The sequence below is a fragment of the Zootoca vivipara genome, chromosome 8 (assembly GCF_963506605.1).
Source record: "Zootoca vivipara chromosome 8, rZooViv1.1, whole genome shotgun sequence".
Classification (NCBI taxonomy): domain Eukaryota; kingdom Metazoa; phylum Chordata; class Lepidosauria; order Squamata; family Lacertidae; genus Zootoca; species Zootoca vivipara.
Genome location: NC_083283.1, coordinates 87,358,803 through 87,385,418, shown reverse-complemented (window position 1 = coordinate 87,385,418; position 26,616 = coordinate 87,358,803). Strand labels below are relative to the sequence as shown.

Sequence of the window (26,616 nt, the reverse complement as noted above, 5' to 3'; positions counted from 1 at the left end):
ACCTGTTGTATCTGAGACATTCCAGAAATTCTGTGTGTGGTGCCTATTCTGTGATGGCTCATTGGTGCAGACAAGTAACAATGTGATGTTACAACAAGATCATCAGTAAAAATCATTTTAAAGGTCTTGCATAACCATTCTCAGGAGAGAAAATGATTTACTTAATTATTTTTCCAGATGGGGTTTGTGGTACCCATTTTGGGGGGTGAGATGCAATTTCTGCTCAGCCCTGACCTTTCCTACACTGAGATACTTGCTTCCTTTAACTGTCCCAAGTGTTTTGATTTCCGTTTAATTGTTTCATTGCAGCTCCAGTTTATTTCAGTCTGGAAAGATGAGTTTCATCTTTAATGTTCTGGAGTTTCCCACCCATGTGGGTGAACTGCGGAGAGGGGTGTGCACCGGCTGGCTGCTTCAGCTGGTTTCCCCAATCCTTCAGTCAAGTACAAAAGCGGAGGAGCTCCTGATTCCAAAGGTATCAGAACAAAGCTAAGTTCTCGGGCATTTCTTATGGTACAGTCAGAGCTTGTGTGTTCCTGAAATAAAGGCCATCTTTTCCACTTTCTTAGGATTTGGGGGCTTGGAAGCGGCAGCAGTAACCAGACTGATGTTCCAACTATTTTTGGAAATGGAGTGGGTTTTTCTTTTCTTTAGATGAATCCAATTAATAGGATTTTTCAGTACCTGGATCTCTAACTGTGGGGCTTGCAGTTGCATTCCACTATTGAAGTAAGGGAGGGTTGCATAAGAAGTGAAAGAGCCAGGAAAGGACATGTGAAAGGTGGATTGTTGTTGTTGTTGTTGTTGTTTAGTCGTGTCCAACTCTTTGTGACCCCATGGACCAGAGCACACCAGGCACTCCTGTCTTCCACTGCTTCCCGCAGTTTGGTCAGACTCATGTTGGTGGCTTCGAGAACACTGTCCAACCATCTCGTCCTCTGTCGTCCCCTTCTCCTTGTGCCCTCAATCTTTCCCAACATCAGGGTCTTTTCCAGGGAGTCTTCTCTTCTCATGAGGTGGGCCAAGTATTGGAGCCTCAGCTTCAGGATCTCTCAGATTTCCTTAAGAATGGATAGGTTTGATCTTCTTGCAGTCCATGGAACTCTCAAGAATCTCCTCTAGCACCATAATTCAAAAGCATCAATTCTTTGGCGATCAGCCTTCTTTATGGTCCAGCTCTCACTTCCATACATCACTACTGGGAAAACCATAGCTTCAACTATACGGACCTTTGTAGGCAAGGTGATGTCTCTGCTTTTTAAGATGCTGTCTAGGTTTGTCATTGCTTTTCTCCCAAGAAGCAGAAGTCTTTTAATTTCGTGACTGCTGTCACCATCAGCAGTGATAATGGAACCCAAGAAAGTATGTATATGGTTAAAAATGAAAAGTAGGTTTTGCATGGCAAGTTTTAGTCCCAGGCTTGAAACTGCTGAAGTCAGTATTGTTCTAAGACAGGCTGAATGGTTCAAGGAGGAATGAATGTTCCAGGTTTCCTGACTAAACGACTAAACAACAACAACAACAAGTCAATGATTGCTTTTCCACCCCTCTGCACCTGACGTGTGGTTTAAAAAACACAAAACTCTCCATATGACTAAGTTGACAGGATGCTACAGGATGGACCAGCTAAGCTGCTCCTGGGGGAGACCGCTCCCTCTTGCATATTTGGGTCATCTAAATTGAGAAAAAATGGGCAATTAATTAAAGAGTGCCTGTTTTCTGCAAGTGTTCTGTTAGAGTCTGTCTGGGAGTTATAAGAATTTTTGCATTCATTTGAAAAATGAAAAACTTTGTTACAGGGATTGGTTTGTGGCAGTCTGAGGCAGTTCGTAGCCAAAAGAGAAATGGCAGCTACTCCAGCTAGTTACTTCATGGCACCCAAATATTTGCTGCTAGCAACAGCAAGTGCCTTCTCCGCTGCTTGGGGGATGTGTGTCACAACACAGGACTTAATGCGCCTTGCAGTTGGAGAAAGAGTGTTTTACATGGAAATCTGTGAAATAGCTGTGCTGATTTTAGCTCATTATGTATTGAATTGGGCCGTTGTGATTTTTCTTATGAAAATGTGGAAGACCTTTATTTTAGTGGCTGTTGTGGCAGTGCATTTTTAAATACAAATCTTTAGAAGAAGGGTATAGTTTATAAATGTATCTGTTAGTTCTCCTCGTCTACATTTTAATGATATTGAACTGCATTGTAGATTGCTATATCTTCTCGTCCAGCCAACATTTTTCACTTACCAGAGGATCCATCAATTCCCTTTATTATGGTTGGTCCAGGAACTGGAATTGCACCATTTATTGGTTTCCTGCAACATAGGTAAGCCCATTATTTATATTTAAAGAAACCTCTCCTCCCTGTCAGCTTGTAATGTTTAGGAAAGTAATTCACAGCACCTGGAGATGCCTGTGGCGGAGGACAAGGGGGAACAGAGTGAAAAATACTAGTGGGAAGCAGACCGATTCAGCAATATATATCAGCCACCACAGAAGCACAGAGTCCTTCATCCCCTGAGGCAGGGAAAGTTATCTGGGGTCTTGCATAATGTACAGAAATGGATCTTCACCCACGCACATTGTGTGGGCTGAGGCTGGGCAACTGACACTCTCGTCATGTGCTTCCTAGTGACAACATCCCACATGGTTATGATGTGCATGAATACTGTAACTGCATGATTCCCCCCCCCCCCAGCCCTCTCCCCATGTGATGGTCTCTCTGTGTTTGTGAGTAGAAAGGAGGCCTGTCTTGGGAAAGGGACTCTCAACATTGTATTGCCACAAGGGAGATCACAGTTAAGGTGGTGGGTTTTGTTTTGTTTTTATAGTGTGACCATTCCAATTCAATGTCAAAAAAGAAGAAGAAAAGGAAACCATTATTTATTCATTTATTTATTTCCCACATTTTACTTACCACTGAATTACAATAATCATTTGAGGATTTTTTTCATACTGAAGGGATGTGACTATAAAAGAAGGGGGTTGTTTTGCTTTTTTGTTTTACTTGTTTACATCCTGTATTTTATTCTGTGAACCACCCTGAGATCTTATAAGGGCAATATATAAATCTAATGAATTAAATAAATAATGTGGAGTCTGTTAGATTGGAGCATAAAGTGAATCCGTCTCCAGTGTTATTCTCTATGGGATGTTGCCGGCCGCTGGTCATGTTCTGCTGCCTTGCCTTCAATTAATATCTCTTTAGTTTTATGAATTGCTTTTTTAAAAAAAGGTAGTCAACACCACCTTATCTGACATATGTCAGGTCACGGAATGAAGGCTTGATGGGAATGTTGTATACTTTAAGCAATAAATTATGTCCACAGATGTATGGAAGGGCTGAAATGCAGAATTCCACATTCCATTTTTTTTAAATTTTGACCTGTTGTCATTCAGTTCAGTAGTTCTAAGCAATGCATTAAGGCTAACGGATTGTTGCTTTCCACACACCAAACATGTTTTCTTGTAGGGGGTGTAGATTTTTATTTTTTTACTGCACATGAACTAGGCTTGAAGATCATCATTGTTGAAGTTAAGCTGTGCATGTACCAAACGTCCTGCCTTCAACATTTGACTCTCATCTTTACAGTTCTGTCTTTTCCAAATTTACATTTGATTTAACATGATTTTAAAGTGTCAGCTTGCTGCCTTGGTTTTTGTAATTTAGGGTAGAGTAATAGGGGAAATAATCTAGAGACGTATCTGTATGTAGAGCATGAAATTGAATTGTTGCGAAGCCAAATGATTTATTTTTTAAACTGGGTAATAAATTCTTGGGAAATCGTTACATGGGACAGCCAGAAGCTGTCTTCCAGAATGAAGGGGAAACAGATTTGCTATCATTAATGCTAATAATGAGATATTTAATGTGATATTTAACAAGCTGCTGTGACTAATTTATTCCATATGATTGCAATGGCTTGAGTATTTTATTGAAAGCAGCGTGTAGCAGCTGTGAATTAAAGTAGGCTGAAACTTTGATGTAGTTACAATAGAAAGTATTTGAGAGTTATAATGCCACTGTGAGCCCACTGTTGGTGCTGAGCGAATATCAAGTAGTGCAAATGGAGAATATGATAACCCCAAGGAAGGGAGTTTGCATTCACCAGGCTTTTAAATAGTCACAGACACCTTGGGCAATTTTTAATGAAAAGTTAGGACATAAGTTAATTTTATTTATTTATTTTCATCATTTATTAAAGAGTTATATAACACTCTTCCAATTCTATGATTCTATGAAATTTTATGAACGAAATAAATAAGTGTTCCCTAAAGGTTGGAACTAGCAGCATTGTTCATGGCAACAATTCAGCTGCTTTCAAGGAAGTTTGGAAGCTACTTTATGTTCATTCAGACTGGCTGGCCGGCCCAGTATTGACTGCTTTGACTGGCAGCAGCAGCTCTCCAGGGTCAGGGACTCATAAAGGTCCTTCCTTTTTTCTTTTTCTTTTTTGGCAGTATTTTAATTAAGTTTACTTATTATCACAGTTATTTGATTCATTCTTCAAAACATAATAAGATACATAAAGAAAAACCAGAATAATTTAACATCTTTCAAAAAGACTTCCCTTCACCTCATTGCGGGTCGTTTTTCTTTTTAACTGTCCTTTTTCAAATTTAATTCATTGATCTCACTTATGTACATTATCTGTCTGGTAACTAATTTGCGAAAATTAATCAAAGCATATTAGAGATTTTGTTTGGGAACAGTATTTTTCTAAGTGTGCTCTGTAACACTTCCACTCAGTTTTAAAGTTTTGGTTTGTTTGATTCCTGATTGCCTCTGTCATCTTTGCTAGTTCTAGGTATTCACATACAGTAATTTGTTTTGCCATTCTTCCTTGGTTGGAATTTTCTCCCCCTTCCAATTTTTGCAATTGTTGCATACAGGTAAACCCTCTTATCATTTGGAATATCATCTGTCAAAATGGCTAGAAAAGGCTTCTGGTTGTTTTTTTTTTTTTGCATATGTTTGTTTAAACTTTTTAAGTTTTTTATGTTGCGGTTCTGAGCCATTTAATGCTTCATAGGTCAAACCAGCACTTTGAATGATGCCTGGAAATTAATTGACAGCCATTGCCGTTGGGCCAGGATTGGTGTAATTTGCTCAGACCACCTTGTCCCAATGATAAATCATCGTAGTCATCGTGTTGCCTTGGATATTACTGATAATTGTTTGCAACACAGGGGTTTGTTTGTTTGTTTGTTTGTTTACCAATGGTAAATGCAACAGATAAAATAATAAGGATGAAAAGAAAGGTGTTTCAGGCCTCATGTCTACTTCAGAAATCTTCTTCAAATAGATTTAAAGAAATGAGGACATCATTTCTAGTTACTGGGTGGGGGGAGGGGGGAGTTCTCTTATTCCAGCCTGCAAGAGGATCTATGAATAGGTTTTTTAATGGTCATTCTGATTCTTCATGTCACTGCAGCATACCCTCAAGTAACATGTGTAAAAGGTGTTGCTGTGAACTGCTGTTAGACTAGGCACATGGCTCCCTCTTGGACTGGCTTCATCCATAGACCTATAAGCAGCAGAGTCATTGTCCTCATGAGGCCTAGAAACTTACGAGACCAAGGGAGGATGTTCACATTTTGCAGCAGTGGGCACACTCTGGTCCAGAATCCTTTGTGCTGCTATATATGCATGTTTATACCCTGCATGTGGCCTCCATGTTTACTTTAATGGAGTTGACACCTAGATATGTACAGCTCAGCCCATTGCACACTGAGTGACTTCATCTAGTGATGTGAGTGAGGAATTTTGTATGCATTTTGGATCCACTGTCCATAAGATGCCACTGAATTGAGTTCTTAAGCTCTCTCCCTCCTCCTTCTCCTTCCTTCTTAGGTGCTTATCTCTCTGAATTGCAGTATTGTAGCACAGAATATTGAATTAAGGATCTTTTCAAACAGCCATGATCAGCAGCAAACCCACTCATAACAGTGCTCACAAATACTCTCCACTCGAACAGAGGAAGTGGAAACTAGATTTGAAGTGTGCCCTTAGTGCAGATAATTAAAATCAGGGCTGTATGTGCACACTCCCCATGACAAGAAAGGGGGGTTGGCTAGATGTTACGGACAGTGGTGAAATCTCAGAACTGATTATAGGGCTCTGTAGAATTTCAGGTAGTCAAGAGTGTTGAAGATAAACTTCTTGACCCGTCCCATGAGAAGCAGAGCCAGAATGAATGATGCGAAATAAATGCAAGCCAGCATAACTAATGCAGGCTTCCATCAACGGGTGCCATCTTGATGTTTTGGCCCCAGCTGGTTGGACAGAGCTGTAATACAGGATGCAGAACTTGGCTTTGTTTTGTGCTGCTGCTGCTGCTGCTGTTTTTAAGTTCAGGGCATGCACAGTCTTAAGTTGCAATTTTTTTCAAAATTCTTTTTCAGACAGAAGCTCCAAGAAGATCACAAAGACTGGACATTTGGAGAGACATGGTTGTTTTTTGGCTGTCGCCACCAGGTCAAAGATTACCTCTTCCAGTAAGTTGTTTCCATGTGCTCTCTTCCCTCTCAGCCCCCTCAGCTTTACCCTTGCAGTGATCCTTAACTTTTATCTTCCAGAGAGGAGCTCAGGTGCTTTGCTGAAAGTGGCACATTAACTCACCTGAAGGTTTCTTTCTCAAGAGACGCCCCAGCTGCGGTAGAAGCTGCCATTCCTAAATATGTTCAAGATAACCTTCGGCTTTACGGTAAAGAGGTTAGCAGTATTCTGCTGCAGGAAAAAGGGTATTTTTACGTCTGCGGGTGAGTCATGCTGAATTTTATGAAACTTGGATTTGCAAGAACTTGTAGAAACGTTAACTGCTTTTAGATTAGCAAGAGCTGGGAGCAAAAGATGAGAAAACAAAATTAATGGGAGCCCAGGTGTGGTGGTGGGTTGGTTTGTCTTTTGCTGAAGAGAATACTCCCTGTAGGCACGGTTTCATAACATCGCTGATTGTGAGAAGATGAGGGTGGCAGAAAGAGCTGCCTGGAGAGCTTCTTAACAAGCTGAAAAGTGAACTGGAAGGGAGGGCAGCAAGTTTTGGGTGGGGCTTGTTGAGACAAAACAATAGAGCCAGCCAGGGTGCAAGTGAAGGCAAGCAAAGGCGTTAGAGAGAAATAACAAGGCCATGTTAGTACCCTAAAGGCCCTGATGACACAAGCATAATCTCCACTCACCTGGCACTAACAGAAGGACCGGTTGGTGTCGTTTTTACATGGACATGATCTCACCCAGTGGAGCTGCTCTTGAGTTGCATATGCTAACCTAAACTTCATGGTTATTACCATCTCGATGGTTAGCCCCTGTTATGTAGCGGGAATCTGAGAATATGCATAAACCCACCTATCAGTAGAATTTAGAAGCGTTTGAACTTTGGCTGGACCTGGTGCCTTGTGTCTATAAAACGCATAAATCTTATTTGAGGGATCTTTGAGAAGGTTGGGTAGGCTGTTAACCTAAAGGAAAATGCAGTGGTTCAAGATGTGGAATTCAAGGCTGTAAGAGGTGCATTCCGTTAGCGTTATCAGAGTTTGTACTGAGCCATGACCTCTATTCTCATCAAGGCTTCCACGCCTCCAATATCCTTGAGTGTAGAAAGGTCTAAGTCAGCAGTTTGTGGCGCAGGGCGAGAAAACCTCCTTCAAGTGCCAAATGCTTTGCAGCATCTAATCTCCCTGCAGGTCAATAGCTATTTAGCAACTTAACCTCAAACATCTCAAGAGCCCTATTCTATCCAGCGGGTAACTGCCCCTCTTTTAGCTTAGATGCTTGGCAGATGAAATAATGCCTAAACATGGGTCAGATCTTCTAAGCATTTATTTAGTACAAATGTAGTTAATTGAGAGACTTGTGTGAATCATAAAGCCCTATGGGCATAATCCACTGGATGGTTCTCCTGCACAAGCTGTATTTGGGGGGGGGGGATTGGAAATGTGCAAAAGCATAGCAGTACATTTGAACAACTCCCATTCATTCCAGTGGGGCAGGAGAACCTCTCAGTCTAGCAGATTGTACCTCATGTAGCTCAAATGTTACCAAGTTAAATTCAAAAGTCTAAACCTTTGTTATACTCCAAATTCCGAGGGAAACAGAATTTGTATTTATACATACTCAGTCTAGTAGGGCTGCAGAGCAAAAACTTCTGCCTTTTCAGGTGTGCAGTTAAAAGGGGGTAGCCAATTTATAATGGTGTGATTGACTTTATACAGTACAATATGTCAGATAATACATGGCCGGTTGACCAGTCAATTGACTTTAAAGACGTGACCAGTTCTTTTATGTGTGTGCACGCACACACATTGTACTCTTCTCTTTCTGATAATTGTCTGAAAGTGACCCCACCTCCATCAACAATAGTGGTTTATCTGCTTGACTGATGATGATTTCCCCCATCTTTTCAGAGATGCAAAGAATATGGCTAAAGATGTGAATGATGCTTTAGTAGATATCTTAATTTCTGAGAGAGGAATTGATAAACTGGAAGCACTGAAGATGCTTGCTCTGTTGAGAGAAGAAAAGAGATATTTGCAAGACATCTGGGCCTAGTCCATTTGGCATTGATGATCTGGGGGAAGAGCTTTCGATCTCTTTCAGCCATGGATAACCTTTTTATGCATCTGCTGGTCGGTGGTGACACAAGTCCTCTTGTCTGATACCCAATTGATATCATCCTACTTCGCCTGCACCGTTGGAATCACTCATTTCAGAGAAACTTTGCACAATGAAAGGAACTCTTCAGATATGCCATCTGTCTGTGCCTTTTAATTTGTAGGTATTTTCTCAGCAAAAGTTGTCAGATGGCTTGGAGTAAATATTCAAAGCAATCCTACACGTGCTGGTCTTTCTCTTCTGCTGATCTGGAGATGCATTCAAAAATAAGGTAGTCTCTACCACTTCTGTCTGCTGCAGATATCTGCTTGGGCAACAGGGTTTTCTTATTGACTGCCTCCTTAGAGATCACCCGCCCAACTTTTGCACCTTAGGATGGAGGTGGAAATTGTACAGGAACCCAGTCTTTTAAATAAAAAAAACTATTTATAGTTTATTTATTAGCCTTTTAAAGTGTTGATACTTTGTATCAATTTCAAATGATTAACAGGACGATCATGAAATATCCTTACAGAAAAGAGAATAGGATTGCAGCCGTCACATGACTCCATAGAAGTTACAAACAAGGTGGACTGGCTTTAGATCACTATGAGAAAAGATACTTAAACCACTAATTTAAATAAAGTTTCTCGCTTTGTAATTAATGAATTACCTGATGAGTAGATACAGATTAGTTGCTACAAGAAAACAGACCAGTTTACAGTTAAAGGGTTTACAGTAGTACCTCGGGTTACAAACGCTTCAGGTTACAGACTCTGCTAACCCAGAAATAGTACCCCAGGTTAAGAACTTTGCTTCAGGATGAGAACAGAAATTGTGCTCTGGCGGTGCGGCGGCAGCAGGAGGCCCCGTTAGCTAAAGTGGTGCTTCAGGTTAAGAACAGTTTCAGGTTAAGAACGGACCTCCAGAACGAATTAAGTTCGTAACCCAAAGTACCACTGTACAATTATATGTTGCTCTATGAGGAATGTCTTTGCCGCTTGCCAGACAGACTAATCCTTCCTCCTCCCTCTGCCTGCTGGATGGAGGTTCTTCCGATTCCCCTCCACAGAGCCAGTTGTCTTGGGGCAGGGAGAGAATGGAGGACAGCTCCATTGTGAAAGCAGAAGCCCTTGCACAAGGCTTGCTTGCACTGATGGGACTTGCTAGGTGAATCCTGCCCAAAGTCTTCCTATTACCCAGGAGCATAATCCAATACCTCTGCACAATTCTATCTGAGACAGTGGGAAATGTCGGTTAATGGGCTGCTTTTTGGCCTGACATTCAGATAGTGGAATCCTCAACAAGATCATTGACTTGACAATGTCCACAGTCCACAGTCCAGTTTATTAGCTGTAATGAGTTATGGCTAAATGCTCAGGAATTTCCAGAGCCAAGGTTAGTAATTGATTATTATTACTGGCCAAAGGAGAAGAAAAGCAAATTTTACATTTAGTTAAGTCAGATATTTATAAATTTCTGTAATAATGCACAAGCTGTTTAACACTTGTTTCAGAAGTCAAATATTTCTCCCCATATTTTTTTCCCCTTGCAACCTTCAATCAACCTTTGCTTCAGTGTCTTTGACAGAAGGTTGTGCATTGAGTTTTAAGAGCTAAATGGACATCTGTCCTAAATTTAATTTAATTTCAAAATTATTTTCGCAAATTATTTTCACTATAGCATCTGGATGGGCTGTCAGGATCCTGGAGTAAAGCTGCAAGTTCAACAATGGACTTGCTTTTGGGCGCAAATAATTATTCCAGTACAGTACACTAATTTTCACCTCTGAAGTTGCATCCACGGGGTCATATCCAGTGCTGGTGGCTCCACTTGCTCAGCAGAACCAAATTGTTCCGTGTGCTTAGAACCAAGAGGCAGTGAAGCATTCCACAGGGACACTAGAATTTGGGGACATCACTAATGGTTGAGCGCTGGAAGATTTAAGACAATCAAAAGAAAGTATTTCTTCCCATAGTGCATAGTTAAACTCTGGCAATCTCCCACAAAAAGCAGCAATAGCCACTCCTTTGAAAGAGAACTTTGGGGCTGCGAGGAGAGGAACACGACTCATGCAATGTTGGATACGAGGCATGGCTATGGTTTTAAATGCAAACAGTATAATTCCAATTGTTTTGATGGAAATTGTTTTGATGGAAATTAGAGCATATGGGTGATAATGATTTTAAATCGTTGGGAGTTAAATATGTTGAAATTGGATTGAAACATGCCCAGTGTTTGTGAGAAAGTGCAAACTGATTTTATTTTCAATAAATATTTCAAAACTAAAACAGTTCTGAGTTTCTCTCATCTTCTTTGAACTGTTTGACTGGGTTGCAAGGTTGTCCTTTGACCAGGAAGCAAGCAGACAAAGCAGATTCTTCTTTTAACACTGGCTTGAAATCCGCACATAACATTCTTTGTGGCAGAACATTTTGATGTTGAAAGCACAGGAGCAGTGCAAAAACTGGCAACTCGCTTGGATCTACCTTGACACTTCCTATAATGATTTCAAATGTGAGTAACTTCTGAAGATATTAAGGGAACAGCTCAGTCACCCCTGCGAAGAATTCTGTAGTTTCATTTCCCTTTTTAGCATTGCTCTTAAAAGTGTTGCTGACAGTCAGTTTAGGTGGTTTATGGCTCTCGTGACGCTAAAGCTGATTGATTTCTGATGACCTCTAGTTTTTATAGATGCTGATTACTGCATCTGTTAAGAACTACAGTAATAGAATTTTAAAAATGGAAATGCTCTTGTGGGGTTTTTTTTTTTTTGGCTTTCACTGGGTGATCACTTTGTTTCCAGCTGCCACATGTTCCTTCTGTAATATTGCCATAAGTTTTCATCTCCCACCTTTGCCACTTTCCAGGGTAGCACTCAGTGGAGCTATCACCATTCAAAGAAGGATTTGAAAAAACAAGAAGCAGTGAACTCCCCCCCCCCTCCAAGTATAAAATGTGGACGTTAACACACCCCACCCACTTGTTTTCACTGGGTACCTTCGCAAGGAGAGTATTCCATAACTCTGGAATGTAGTGTAGTGTTCCTTCTCCCCATGTTAGAGAAATGTGACTTAAGAGAGAGGACTTAGAGACTCAGGATAACTTTGTTAATAATCTGTTTATTTACAAATGTACAAGTTGTCTGTGATGGAGGCACGGCAGTCCACAAAGGCAGTGTCACTTCCAAAGCAACCACAGGCTCCCCCCAAAGTCTGCTAGGCTTTCTCCACCTTCTCTTGTAGCTCCAGGCAAAGCAGCCTCCATCCTTGCTTAAGAACTGGGCCATTGCTGTCACTGTACATGCTGTGTGCACAAGGCCAAGACAAATGTTCTAGGGGGGATGTTTAGTTGGTAGTTTTATACACATACACACACACACACACACACACACACACACACACACACACACACACACACACCTGCTCCAGGAAGGAGGGAGACAGTTGTTCACATACTTGAAGGCACTGCTCAGCTGGCTTCAAGCGTCCTAGGCAAGAGGTTGTGGGAGAGACTCACCTTGCCCCCACACTAGTTTTATCATAGAAAACATCCCAACAGAAACAACAGGAATTAAATGTTTATCTGCACACCTAGCAGCTATGTGCCAATGGGGGCTGTACAGAACTCGATGGTGCATTGATACAGAAAGGCTTCCTAAAGAAAACACAATCCATGTCATTAATTACAAAGAGCCTCAAATTTAAGTGAACTATCAAAAATACGATACTGAGTTGAACTCAACTGAGTCATACTCTGAGTGTACACTCCCTGAAATCAAGAAGCTTAAGCTAGTTGTGCCCATTGACTGCTGTGAGGAGGGCATAGTTGGAGTCACCTTATAGCAGGGCTGCAAATTTCCAAGGGAAAACAGGCCCTCCTTTCCCCCAATGCAGCATGAAGGAACAGGAGTGAAACTTGGCAGGTTAACTGTGGCAGCTGCTAAGTTCTACTTGGGTTTCCATGGCAATTTAGCAGCAGCAAAGGAGCTGTTGTGTGTCAGCTGTGCCTTTAACCCTGCCCTGTGCCAGTCTATGAGAAGGGGCTCTGGCGAAGGATCCTTTCCCCAGAGGGTGGCAAGAGGAACATGCTTTGTGGCTTCTGCAGGTAGTGAACGGGTTGAGAGCTGACTTCTAAACACAAAACAACCCTAAGCATGGGTGTAAAACATTAGTATTCCTTGGAGGAGAGAAGGGAGAGATGGAAGGAACAAGAAATAAGGGCGGAGAGAACTGATGAGCAGAGGAAGGTGAGGCAAGGAGAGCCAGCACTGCATTTTCAGGTAGGAGGGATGTCTGTTACTTCTTAAGGCCAGTTCTATGCCCAAATACTTGTGGACGGTATCCAGCAAGCAAAGCATGTCCCAAGTTAGACAATGGAAGAATTCTGTTGGCTGAGGCAAAGTTTTGTCAATTCATGGACCTGGAGAGGTTAGGTGAGCAGAAAGAGGCAGACAACCCCTTTTGCCACAGCAGAAATAGGCTTCCAAATCCCTCTGCTCTATTGACACAGTTGCAACACAACAGGAAGCACTAGCACAATCCAAGCAAGAGCGAGGAGTTTAAATACACTGAAATGGCTCCTCTTCATCCTGGAGAGAAGTGACTAGTGGGGTGCCACAGGGTTCTGTCTTGGGCCCAGTCTTATTCAACATCTTTATCAATGACTTGGATGATGGGCTTGAGGGCATCCTGAGCAAGTTTGCAGACGACACCAAATTGGGAGGAGTGGCTAATACCCCAGAGGACAGGATCACACTTCAGAATGACCTTAACAGATTAGACAACTGGGCCAAAGCACACAAGATGAATTTTAACAAGGAGAAATGTGAAGTACTACACTTGGGCAAAAAAAATGAAAGGCACAAATACAGGATGGGAGACACCTGGCTTGAGAGCAGTACATGTGAAAAGGATCTAGGAGTCTTGTTAGACCACAAACTTGACATGAGTCAACAGTGTGATGCAGCAGCTAAAAAAGCCAATGCGATTCTGGGCTGCATCAATAGGAGTATAGCAACTAGATGAAGGGAAGTAATAATACCACTGTATTCTGCTCTGGTCAGACCTCACCTGGAATACTGTGTCCAGTTCTGGGCACCACAGTTCAAGAAGGATACTGACAAGCTAGAACATGTCCAGAGGAGGGCAACCAAAATGGTCAAAGGCCTGAAAACGATGCCTTATGAGGAACGGCTTAGGGAGCTGGGTATGTTTAGCCTGGAGAAGAGAAGGCTAAGGGGTGATATGATAGCCATGTTCAAATATATAAAAGGATGTCATATATAAGAGGGTGAAAGGTTGTTTTCTGCTGCTCCAGAGAAGCGGACACGGAGCAATGGATTCAAGCTACAAGAAAGAAGATTCCACCTAAACATTAGGAAGAACTTCCTGACAGTAAGAGCTGTTCGGCAGTGGAATTTGCTACCAAGGAGTGTGGTGGAGTCTCCTTCTTTGGAGGTCTTCAAGCAGAGGCTTGACAGGCATATGTCAAGAATGCTTTGGTGGTGTTTCCTGCTTGGCAGGGGGTTGGACTGGATGGCCCTTGTGGTCTCTTCCAACTCTATGATTCTATGAAATCCATGGTTGAAGGCACAGCTAACTCTGGCCCATAACAGGTATGACATTTCCTGTTCACTTAAAGTAAACCATGGTTAAAATTCAAAAATTCCCATTAACCCTGGCCAGGAATCCAAAATAGACAGGATAGTGCCTTGAAAACTCAACCAGTCTTGCTTAAAGACTGGAAATTTTTAGTGGCCTCAGACTGGATTGGAGGGAATCAGCAAAGTCAGTATATGATTAGAAGAGAAACTAGGCCAGAACCATAGTCATGGTACCTGCGTTTTGTGTTAAGAAGAAAAATCTCTCGGGAATCAATACTGCAAGATGGGGAATACCCATAAATGAATATCAGGTGCATTGCTGTAAATTAAGGGGTAGAAACGGTTCCCTGTTGCAAAAAGGTTGGGTGGTGGCGGGCAGTAAGAAGGAACCCTATAAAACTGGCCTTGAGCTTTCAGGCTTTTTATGCAACTACAAAGGATGATTGGCTCTTATTTGACAACAAAATGAAAATGTGCATCCTAATGAACTACTCGACTCCCCAAGGCATTTTTGCATGGCTGCAGTCCTACAGCCCCCCATCATGTCCCCCAGTAACCTCACCTGAGATTCTAGGTGCTGTTTGCTCAGCTTTGCAGCTGCAGGGGGTGGGGAACCCCAGAGGACAGGTGTGGGAGGGGAGCCAATTCCCAACTTGTTTTAAGAAAACCAACAAGGGGAATTTTGTTATGCTTAACAAAAAAGGTGTACTGCAACTGTAAACGTGTCTCAAGCAGTGCCGATTAAGAAACCATTTGTGCAGCTGCCTTTGTGTTTATTCCCTCAAACGGTTTGGCTCTTAGGGAAGAAATGTGTTCTCAGGACCAGGTATAAAAACAGGAAGGAATCTGAGGAAAGAAACACAATGTCTTATACAGAGGCACGGAAAAAAACATCCACTATGCTTTGTGTTTCCACACTGTAGCTCTTGCATTTCCTCTTAGGGCCTGACTGCCACCTTGTGAGTGTCAGTGGCCAATGGTCTCTTCCCTCAAAATAAGAGACCATTTCCATTGAGCCAATGCTCTCCATTGCTCAATACAAGCATGGAGTTTCTAGCTTAAGGTGAGGCACTGAGCTTCAAATTTGTGTGCTTGGAGAGAGGGCAAAAGCAGTCTTGTGTGTGCAGAGCTAAAGAATCAAGTGCGCATTCTCTCTCCTTTTTCGCTACTATGAAATGTTACATATTTGGTATTTACTTTAGCAAATAGAACATATACACCTGAGCTACACATGCTGTGAAACCAGCTGGCTGAAGCATTTAATGTAATAATTCTGACATTCCTTGCAACAGAATAGTAGTTGTTCTTTGAAAAAAGGCAAACCTATCATTAGTGATAAAAGCAACAGCAAGAGGGCAGTGAAACTGGTACGAAATTTGGACCCCCAATTTATTTCCTCTAGTTTGTCATCAAGCACTTCCACTATTTACATAACCAGGCATGATGAGAAATCGCACTTGGTGCATCAAAACTATTGCAATAATGCTTTGCTTAATACACTTTACGCTGTTTTTAACTTGATGAATAATAAAAAAGAGCCATTAAAAATAGAAGCATCTGTGCTTTCCATCTCCTCCCAAGGGAGGCAGGCAGGCAAAGGGTGTGATGGATTAGCCAGCCAGTCCTGGGGCCACCTTTCTGCTCTGGTGGCTTTGTGAATGTCCTAATGAACAATCCAGGTGAAGCCTCTGCGGATACATTGCAGGGCCACCCACCAGGCAGAAGTAGATCCTTAGTAACAGGTGAAAATAGTTTGACATGTCTTCCCCTGCTTCCGTTTCACAGGTGCACCCCAGCAGATTGAAACAGACAAAGCATGCACGTTTCCTAATCGGTTCTATCACTCAATGGCTCCATTTCTCTAGCACCTCTTTTACCAGCTTCCCTTGAGCCAGAGGTAGCGTGTAGTCCTGCCATAAGCTATTCCCAGTTTCCACAAGGTCCAAAACAAGTTCATGAGTCCCAAGTGTCCAGCAAAGAAGGTGTCAATGACCCTTGAATTGAAGGTGGCAAGGACTTGCTTCCATACAAATCAGGATCATTCAATTCAATAATCTTATTTGTGGCAGGGAGGAAGCCCCCCAGTTGTATAAAAGTTTTCTCCTAGGCAGTCTCTAGCAATTAGGAGGATGGCAGAAAGTTGACCAAAACAGATTGGCCAATGCAAAAGGACCCCATGATTTAATTCTACAGTACAAATATTGTACTGAAAAAAACATTTCAGAAATGTTTTTACCCACAAAAGTCGATGTTTTGTTGATGTGGTCTGAGGATCCAGGCCTTGGGGACAAATGTCAGTTATACAGATTTCCCCTCTTAATACTCATCATAGTGGTTCAGATCTGTAAAATAGGCATTGGAATAGGCCTTTGCAGTGAGGTGTGGATTAAAGTACTTGTTTTGCTCTTCTAGTATCAGGTTATTTTTGTTAAATGCCTGGGAATAAGAAAAGGGAGGGGGGGAGGAAGAGTTTAGAAAACACATCATTCCCACTGAAATAATAATACGCAAAGCAGGGCAACTGATCACTAAAACATATGCATACTTATAATATTTGCTAGGAGGAGGAGGGGTAGAGATGGCAAGGGGTGGGTTTGGGTTTTTTTGAAAAGCAACATCAGGTTGAAATTAGAGCGCAAGAGGAAGCTATTGGAAGAAATATAGATTTAAAAGGACAAAGGAGGAGGTTGAAAAAGAGAACTGAAGTAGCAAGAAGATGTTCAGGACAAGAAGACTGGGAAGAACACAAATGCATTTGTAAATGCATTTGTAAATTACGCATTTGTAAATGCGTAACACCTTCAGGGAGGCAGCAGACACTGTTATTCACAGGTCACTCTTATTGACACCAGAATGACAAGAAGGAAGTCTCCATGTGGAAATCTTTTCCTGTAGTCTCCGTGGGAGTCAAATAATGTGTGTGGTTTTGCCTCTCCCCCAGCCCCACAAAAAAAGGTTTGACCCGTTAGAATACTGGTTCCATAAATATGAAACATAACAACGGCAGTCCCTTTTTGGACCACAGTCATTGTCAAGAGAACCTGCACATTGAACACCTTTAAGGAGCACCAGCCCTCCCCATTCCTTACCTTAATAGCTTCTACAGAGTCGTACTTGTCCAGCTTGTTGATGTGATGAGTGATGTTGGTATTCAGAGGAGCCGGCGATACGGGATGGATGACAGTTGCATCGTGCGACTGCTGCTGGTACCGTTGGCAGTAAGTGTAAACCAAGAGAGTCAGGAGGCAGCCGAGGATGGAGCTGCTCAGCCCCACAGCCGTCATATGGAACATATTAAACTCTACAGGGTGGGAGAGACAAAGCAGAGTTAGCAGGTGTTGCTTACATTTGATTGATTTCCAGACGACCTCCACTTGGTATGCACCATGCAAACAGGCACAGCAGGGGAAATGCACATTGTAAAACTGCATACAGGTCTTTCTTTTTTAGTAGGCTTTGCTAGATTGATATGGTGCACCATTTAAATGTTAACACTGAATGCACACAATTTATAGTACAAATCTGGCCCAACTTTCCCTTGAAAGGAAACTGAGTACTCTTTGAGGTATCAAGGACCCTTATGGAGAATAAAGTTGTTTTCTGGCCTCCTCGTTTCAACCCATAATTTAGAAAATAATGGTGTATGGATCTGAACATGGATTGAAAACAAACACTCTCCTTAAATGGTTGAAATACCCCTTTTCCTTCACTACGATATACAAGCACCAATTCTGAGACATTGTAAATACTGTTTCTGGAGCTCTAGTCAGCAATTACATGCCTATTTTCAGACTCTCATTTAAGAACTTTCCTAGTCTCCTCTGAGACGCACAAATCCCTGGGTTAAGGACTCAAAATGGGTATTGATGGTTTCTCTGATGATAAGGTTGATGGCAACCTATGAGTGGGAAGACTCTTCCTTTTGGGACTCTGGAGGTGAACTGAAGATGATCTCTGGACTAGTCCTGCCTTGGAGAGTCTTATTTTGCCATTCCTCTCCTCTTTGCAAATCACAGTCACGTGGTTGTAATAGGCCACTGAAGGACCTTTTCCTGTAAGGCTGTGTGCTCCCTGAACTTTTTTTAAAAAAAATCTGCTTTAAGTATAACATATGCAAAGTAAGCAGGTGTGCCTGGTCACTCTTATTTTTACTATTTTGCAAGATGTATTCTGTTTCTGTTAGTCACAAGAAGGAAGGAGTGAGGAGATTTCAGCAAGCATTGCTTTAGGACTCCTGCATAGATTGTCACTTATTTATTTAAATTGTTTTATTCATGTCAAGCCTACCAAGTGGCGGTAGCGACGGCGAAGAAGACTTTATTCACCGCCTCTATTGCATCTGCGGAAAACAGCAGCAGGAGACTCTTCCAGGTGGTTCACAATTTAGCGGAACCACCTGCTCCATTGGGGCCCAGCATGGGCCACATGATCTCCTGCAATGATTTTGCAAAGTTTTTTGCAGATAAAATCACTCAGATTCGGGAAGAGGTAGACTCCACCGTGGGAGCAGGGCCAGGGCGAGGGAGTGCTAGAGTCCTGTCTAGTCAAGTTGCGTGGGATCAATTCCAATCTGTTACCTCCGAGGATGTGGACAGGCTGCTTGGACGAGTGAAACCAACCACCTGTCTCCTTGATCCTTGCCCATCCTGGCTTATAAAAGCTAGCCGGGAAAGGCTGGGCGATGGGCTTTGCGGGGTGGTGAATGCTTCTCTCTGTGAGGGAGCCTTCCCAGACCCGCTGAAAGAGGCGGTTATTAAACCACTTCTTTAAAAACCATCTTTAGATGCGGCCAATATGGCCAACTATCGCCCAGTCTCAAATCTTCCATTCTTGGACAAGGTGATTGAGCAGGTGGTTGGATCATTTGGATCCCTTCCAGTCAGGAATCTTTGGATGGAAAGAAACCTGGGGAGAGGGGAGGAACACTTACCGCCACATCGTTGTTCCTTGATGCTGCTAGTCCTTGCTACTGTTATGTCTGCAACAGCAAACAATTCAATTATGCAGAATTCATAAAGAAAAACAGTCCTATATAATTCTTTAACATTTCTGTTCAAGTGTTAACAATATATATATATATATATATATATATATATATATATATATAATCCAGTCTGGTATGAATAATTCTTAACCCAGCAAGAATGCTCTTCACAATCAATCACACACTTTATGAATTTGCTGAGGAAAAAGAAAACATGCTTCATTTTGCAAACATAGCTCCTGGAGCCACATCTGCTTTGGCCCCAGTTATTTCCAGTAAATGCTAGCAGGACCCCCATTTGTGAGACTCTTCATTGTGAAGCTCTACACACCTCCCCTTCCCACAAGGATTTGGCAGAGCCCCACACACTGTAGGCAGCTTATGGTTTTGTAAAATGATTTGTAAAAATTACACACTTGCTGGATTCCAGATTAGAAGACAGGAGAAAGAGATAAGCAATGCCCTTACCTGGTATGAAATTGGAATCAGAAATACATGGGTGACTCTCCGTGGTATTTCCAGAACACTGGTTACCCACAGGAAATAAAACATTACACTGGCGGGTGCGGAACTGGACACCAGATGAATCGCAGCCAGACCACGCTGACCAGTCCGACCAGCTATCTGGGACAGCCAAGAAATAAAGAGGCACATGAAAGGGTCAGCACACACAGCAAATTGTTTTTAAGTGTTTTGTGGTCTAAACCACTTGAGCCTAGGGCTTGCCAATCAGAAGGTCGGCGGTTCGAGTCCCCATGATGGGGTGAGCTCCCATTGCTCGGCCCCAGCTCCTGCAGTTCGAAAGCACCTCAAAGTGCAAGTAGATAAATAGGTACTGCTCCAGCGGGAAGGTAAATGGCATTTCCGTGCGCTGCTCTGGTTCACCAGAAGTGGCTTAGTCATGCTGGCCACATGACCCGGAAGCTGTCTGTGGACAAACACCAGCTTCCTTGGCCTATAGAGCAAGATGAGCGCACAACCCCAGAGTCGTCTGTGACTGGACCTAATGGCCAGGGGTCCCTTTATCTTTACCTTATACTTTTCCTATGAAAGAATCCATTTTTATCGCAACGTGGCCCTGATTCTGCAAGGATCCATGCACACACACAAAGGATTGCCTAACGAGGTGGTAAACATGCTCAGAGTTAATGTTAATGTTCAAGAAATGCACATCTGGATCTTGAGATTGCATGTGGGGTGTCCTCTGATGGACCAGGACTGGGTCAGAAGTTTAGTGCTATGACTTGGGACAAAGCCAATCACCAGCTTGGAGGGGGATGAATTCCCTCCCTCCTTCAACCAATAACTAGTCATCAAAGCGTATAGTGTACTGACAATTTGTACAATGAAGAGATGCTCACATCCAGCAACAAGCAAGTAAGCCACTGCTATGCATGAGGTCATAGAGCCTGAGGCCCAAACGATTCTTTCCTTGCATAAACAAGCCAGGCAGCATCTCTTCCCAATCCTGTGGCTGCACAGCTGACCTCCAGCAAAACCAGGGCACCACACCTCCCATTCCGTACAGGGGGGCTGCTGTCACTAAAGGTGCCTCTCTGTCAAGTTCTCATCCACAAAGAATACGGACCTGACACCAGCACACAAAGTTTCATGGCCACTTCTTGTGACAACATCACAATACAATGTAAATGAGCCCACATCTATAGGGGGGCACTGAACCGGAGGATGTTCTTTGTGGTGGCAGCTCTTAGTGATATGTGGGGTCGGCCTAGGACATTGCCAGTATCAAGGCAGAGATGGTTTTACAGCCTGGTGTGGAGACTTAGCACCACCACAGAGCACTTGGCATGAGCTGAGCCACAGTGCCTCAACCTCACCATTTTCACAGGCTTGTGGTGGAGATAAAATGGGGGCAGGGAGATATTTTGTTCTGCACAAAGGCAAGAAAATTAATGAGCTGGGCTTTCCTGTACCTGGGCATTGCTGTGTATTGCAGAGTGCTTCTTCAGTGTGGAGTCCTAGGCAGATGTCACCTCCGTAGGCTGGCGTTGGGTTGCTGCACGAGCGAGTCCTCATATAATGGCCACTTCCGCAAGTAGTGGAGCATTTAGACCACGATGACCAGCAGGACCAACCTCCATCGACTGGGAAATGACAAAACTACATTGTTTCTTTCCTCTCAAAATGGAGATAAATAGTTGAATTAAGAACACAAGGAGAGTTTTGCTGGATCAGACCCCAAGACCTGCCTGTTTCCCACCATGGCAGACCAGGGGCCTTTGGGAACCCCATAAGCATGAGGGCTTCAGCACTCTTCCCCTGGTAATTTCCAGCAACTGGTATTTTGTGACATGCCACCTCAGATCAAGGGTCAGCAAACTTTTTCAGCAGGGGGCCGGTACACTGTCCCTCAGACCTCGTGGGGGGGGCAGACTATATTTTTTGGGGGGGAAATAATGAACGAATTCCTATGCCCCACAAGTAACCCAGAGATGCATTTTAAATAAAAGGGCACATTCTACTCATGTAAAAACATGCTGATTCCTGGACCGTCCGCGGGCCGGATTTAGAAGGCGATTGGGTTGGATCTGGCCCCCGGGCCTTAGTTTGACTACCTATGTAGTACACACTCATCATGACCAACAGCCAATTAGAATCATAGAATTGTCAAGGAATCCTGCCCACAGTCGCCCCTGGGTGGGCTCAAACCACCAACCTTCCAATTCACAGCCAGATGCACTGACCTACCGAATCATTCTCATTTGTATTTCATAGCTGAAACCCCCATAAGTAATGACAAGAGTCTCCAAGCAAAGAGTTTCAGGCATTTTTCTAGATTCCAAAAATTCAATGTTTTAAAAGAGCCCCTCTAGAGAGAGATCACAATATTTTTATTGATATGGGACAGAGGGGCAAAAGCCCATCCCAACAGTACATTTTCCCAAGTGGAGGATGATGGCATCTGACAGAAAAATCAAGGAAATTTGAAGCCCTTTGTGCCTTCTTTCTAGATCTCACTTTTAAAAAAACACCCCAAAGAAACACCACCACAAAAGCCACCATTGTTTAAATAATAAAGCAAAAGGAACAGTAAAACAAGCCAGCAATCCAACTGTAAAAATTAATATTTACACAGTGATTAAAAGATAGCAGAGACAACAAAGACACATCTCCTAATTAAAAGTCAATTGAAATAAAATGCTAAGCTTGCAGTCCTATGCTCTCTTAGTTGGAGTAAGTCCCACTGAAGTCATTGAGGCTTACTCCTGTGTAGACATGCATAGGATTCCACTATGTGTATAAAATCTTTACTACTGTCCTTAGAAACGTTTTTTTTTAATTGTTCATTTCCTTGGCCACTTACCTGGGCAAGGGAGAATGTTGCATTCCTGGTATTCCAGGGATGGTCCCAGGCATGGCAGCCCCCCAGACTTTGGCTCAGGGTTGTTGCAAATCCGCTTGCGGTTTCGAATGCCTCTGCTGCAATCGCGGCTGCACTGAGACCAGGGAGACCAAGGGGACCAGGCACCGTTCACGGTGTGAGCTGAGTAACGCCCAGAATGCAGGAATTTACCTGCAAGAAACGGATGCACATGGTACATAAAAATGTGCCTACTAAGGAACACACTGGTGGTGTTTTGATTTAATTTGAATTCTCCCACCAGTAATTTTACTATTGAGATATTTAAAAACTGTACACAAAAAATATAATTTGTGTTATATTTTTGTGTTTTTATATATATATATTTATATTGTGTTATATGGGACCCAGGTGGCGCTGTGGTTAAACCACTGAGCCTAGGGCTTGCTGATCAGAAGGTCAGCGGTTCGAATCCCTGTGACGGGGTGAGCTCCTGTTGCTTGGTCCCAGCTCCTGCCAACCTAGCAGTTCGAAAGCACGTCAAAATGCAAGTAGATAAATAGGAACCGCTACAGCAGGAAGGTAAACGGCGTTTCCATGTGCTGCTCTGGTTCACCAGAAACGGCTATGTCATGCTGGCCACATGACCTGGAAGCTATACGCCTGCTCCCTCGGCCAATAATGCGAGATGAGCGCGCAACCCCAGAGTCGGTCACGACTGGACCTAATGGTCAGGGGTCCCTTTACCTTTTTATTGTGTTATATATTGTGTTGAGTTAATTTTAGTCAAATTGATTCTTTTCTAACAATATTTTCCAACAATCTATACAACAAATATGGGGACCTACAGTGGCATTTTTGATGAACCCAAAGTCCAGTCTACATTTATAATCAATTCTGTGTCCTTATTTATGAGATATTTCTGATGGTTATTTTTGTGTAGCATGATTTGTGTATGACTTTTATGAAAAGTGAAACAAGTTTTATAAAAAAAATGGTTATTGATTGATTGATTGACTCTCTGCACAACCTACATTAGATAGGTAGGTAGGAAACCTTTTTTTATCACAGCCCTGTATACCTGTTTGCTTAGGGGGAAATCTCATTCCTCTCAGTAAGGTTACTCCTATGTAAATGTGCATAGAATTGCAGCCTTATTTATCAGATCAAAAAAAGCCGCCCTGAACCTAACTGAGTGTATCTGTAGTCTGCACAGTGACATCCCTCCCTCTCATAGGAAACTTCCCCAGGGCCAGATTTAGGGTAGCACAGGTGGTTCCCCCACACAGGGCACCAAGCTGAGGGGGTGCAAAATTGGGAAGATCCATTTGAAGGTGCCAAAGTTTTGTACAGGGCATCGTCTTACGAAAGATGATGGAGGTACTGTCTTGCTCAAGGAAACACCAAGATTTGCAGAAGTCAACGTGTTTAAAGGAAAAGGACCCTAAAGAGGCCGCCCAATAGTCCAAGGGGGACTGAGCCTGCTTCCTGGACACAGAATGCTGACTGGACAAGGAGAAAGAATCCAGTGAACAAGGGCTTTGCTGGCTCACAGGAAACCAGAACAAGATCAGCCCACAGCGTTAGCATTTTGTTGTAGGTCCTAGTTATGTGGATATTGCACTTATATAGCGGATAAGAGATGTTCTAAGTATCTCATGAACATTATCTCAATAATCCGTACCAAAAAATCAGCAGGAAGGCCAATAGTATTTCTCCATATGTAAATGCTGGACAAAAAGAGCAGCTAGACTCAGACCACCTAGTGAGTTAATGACAGAGGCAAGATTTGAATCTTGGATTTCTTGGCTCAATCTCCTACCCTGCACACTGGTTTTTTTTCGCTCTCTTCCTTCAACCTTAGAACTACTTTCATTTGCAGATGCTCAACTGTTGCAATTACCAGGGCATTTTTAATTAAGGGGAAAAAATCAACGTTAAGGGAGACAATGATAAAAAGCCTTTGAATATTTGGGATGCTGCCAGAAAAGGGAGCGTCTGCTATTGTTGTCTCCTGGCCCAGAGTCAAGATGAGCTGGAGTAATGGACAAGTTGTAACAACATAAGTTTGGTGGAGCCTTAGGAAATGCTTTACAATGGCTACAATGTTGCTGCAGTGAAAGATCTGCCCCTGGGAGATTGTTTGAAAATGGGGCAGGAAGGCACTGAGATGAAGAAATGCTTGCTGCAGAGGAGAATGTGGCAAGAAATGGCGCCTCAAGCATTTCAAAGCAGCCTTGCACTAGGTGAGAAGGAATTCCATGTGTGCAAGAGAGCAGACGAAGTGCTCTGTCCCTCCTCTGTGCTCAGGTAAGAAACCCAAAGGACTGTCAGAGAAGGAAAGTCCCCTTCTCTGGGCTCCTTTTGACAACCTATTTATTGAGAATTCATTCTTATTTACTTGCACAAAGCTTATGCAGAGGTCATATTATATTGGACATTCGTTCTGATTTGTTTGCAGGGAAGATGAGACCACAATGAGCATCCATCCTGTTCTGCCAGACAGGGTGCCAGAGAGAGTTGATCATGCAAACCTGTATTTCCCAGAATGTGCTTGGATTCATCCCACAAAATAGTGACAGTCTTGAAGGGCCCTCTGTTTATAAGCTGCTATACTATACTCTGAAGTTTGCTTCACAGCCACATCATGCTTCCATTTTCACCAGAAATTCACCTGCCTACCTCTACACACAATGCAAACAAGAATCAGAGAGAGCAAGGGAGCTCTAGCCAACACCTGCATGTGCTGTGGCAAGCTGCACTACAGCAATAAAAAACTGAGAGAAAACAGGATAGACTAAGCCCATTCACCTGTCTCAGTCTCTGGCTTTTAATAGCACAAAAAAGTACCATGGCTGTGGCTGATTTCAAAGGAGGGTTTGGTTGAGGGATAGCCTGGCTGAATCACACCTGACACTTTTGCCACAGCTTCCAAAATGGAAACTACACATTATCTCAGGTTCCCAAACTGAAGGGGAAGCTTGAAATCAGTGGTTGGGGGCAAAGGGTGATTATTCTTCCTTTACTCAATTCCTCCTTCCAATCTTCCCAGCTGTTGTCCCCTCAGGCTTATTTAATATTTTGCTATCCAGCAGGAGATATGTGATTTTTAAACTCCAGGCAAGGAGCACTGGAGACTCTCCCATAAATCTTTTTAAAAAGGTAGACTTCATGAAGCTAAGATTAGGTGGACGCATGAAATGCAACTGACTGACAAGCTACCAAAATATTGGACTGGAACTAGGTACCAAATGATATTTTGCAGGGATTTGTGGTGGGTGAAGCAGCATGTGAAAGAATGGGCAGGGCACTCATCAAAGGAAAGGATGATATAAAAACGGGGGAACTGCCAACTTGTTAGAGGTTAAGATACAAGTTCAAACCAATCTCAGACTAGACAGCTGGGCAGACAGTTTTAAGATGAAACCTATTAAGGGAAAATATAAAGTATTACTCACAGGGAGCAAAACTCAAATGCATGAGATGGGACATAACTAGGAAAACTTTTAAGTTTGCCAAGAGGGGTTTGGGATAAATAATGAATCACCAGGAAGGTGATGTTGTGGCAAAAATGCAATATGCCACTTTAACTGGGAAGCACCATCATCTCTGAATTCTGAGAAATTTCAATATGATTCTATGAAGCACTGGCAAATTGGCACACAATGTAAAGTTCTGGGTGCCACAACAGAAAGAAGCAGAAAGAACATTGAAAAAAATCCCCCGTTCAGATGAGAGCAATGAAGATGATTAAGGGGGAAAAACCTAGACTGAAAATTGTAAGAATGAAGTCAGAAGAGTGGTTATATTTAGCTGCAAGGAAGAAGACTGAAAGTTGACAGGTTTCAAATATTTAAAAGATGTAAGGAAATGAGGAAGAGCTATAGCTTTCTACCAGTTTCAATGTTAAGAAAAAAGTCCTAATGATAAGAGCTGTTCAGCAATCAATCAAGCTACTTGGGAAGGTTACAGAATCTTCCTTGAGATTTCCAAGGAAAGGCTGAGCAGGCAAGAATACTTCCAGTGTATGATATATTGCATTAAGGAAGGAGGCTGGGGAAAGGAGGGCACCAGATTCTGCCCAAAGTTCCTATCGTATATCACTACACTTGGGGACATGGT

At 42.7% G+C, this 26,616-nt stretch overlaps 2 protein-coding genes across 7 annotated transcripts in view; one reads left to right on the top strand and one right to left on the bottom strand.

The window, feature by feature from the left end:
* The window catches only part of MTRR (5-methyltetrahydrofolate-homocysteine methyltransferase reductase), a 28,103-nt gene extending 16,873 nt beyond the window's left edge, over nt 1–11,230 (top strand). For all 4 annotated transcript variants that reach the window (XM_060278168.1, XM_060278166.1, XM_060278169.1 and 1 more), the window contains exons 11-15: nt 310–475; nt 2,201–2,319; nt 6,399–6,491; nt 6,573–6,755; nt 8,397–11,230. In XM_060278168.1, the coding sequence (XP_060134151.1) occupies nt 310–475; nt 2,201–2,319; nt 6,399–6,491; nt 6,573–6,755; nt 8,397–8,541 (706 nt within the window). In that variant the 3' untranslated portion in view covers nt 8,542–11,230. The remainder of the gene's footprint in view (nt 1–309; nt 476–2,200; nt 2,320–6,398; nt 6,492–6,572; nt 6,756–8,396) is intronic.
* A 4,190-nt stretch (nt 11,231–15,420) lies between these two features.
* The window catches only part of SEMA5A (semaphorin 5A), a 127,873-nt gene continuing 116,677 nt past the window's right edge, over nt 15,421–26,616 (bottom strand). For all 3 annotated transcript variants that reach the window (XM_035101278.2, XM_035101279.2, XM_060278165.1), the window contains exons 17-22: nt 22,498–22,707; nt 21,107–21,277; nt 19,641–19,796; nt 19,119–19,166; nt 17,278–17,489; nt 15,421–16,624 (exon numbers count right to left, since the gene is read on the bottom strand). In XM_035101278.2, the coding sequence (XP_034957169.2) occupies nt 16,505–16,624; nt 17,278–17,489; nt 19,119–19,166; nt 19,641–19,796; nt 21,107–21,277; nt 22,498–22,707 (917 nt within the window). In that variant the 3' untranslated portion in view covers nt 15,421–16,504. The remainder of the gene's footprint in view (nt 16,625–17,277; nt 17,490–19,118; nt 19,167–19,640; nt 19,797–21,106; nt 21,278–22,497; nt 22,708–26,616) is intronic.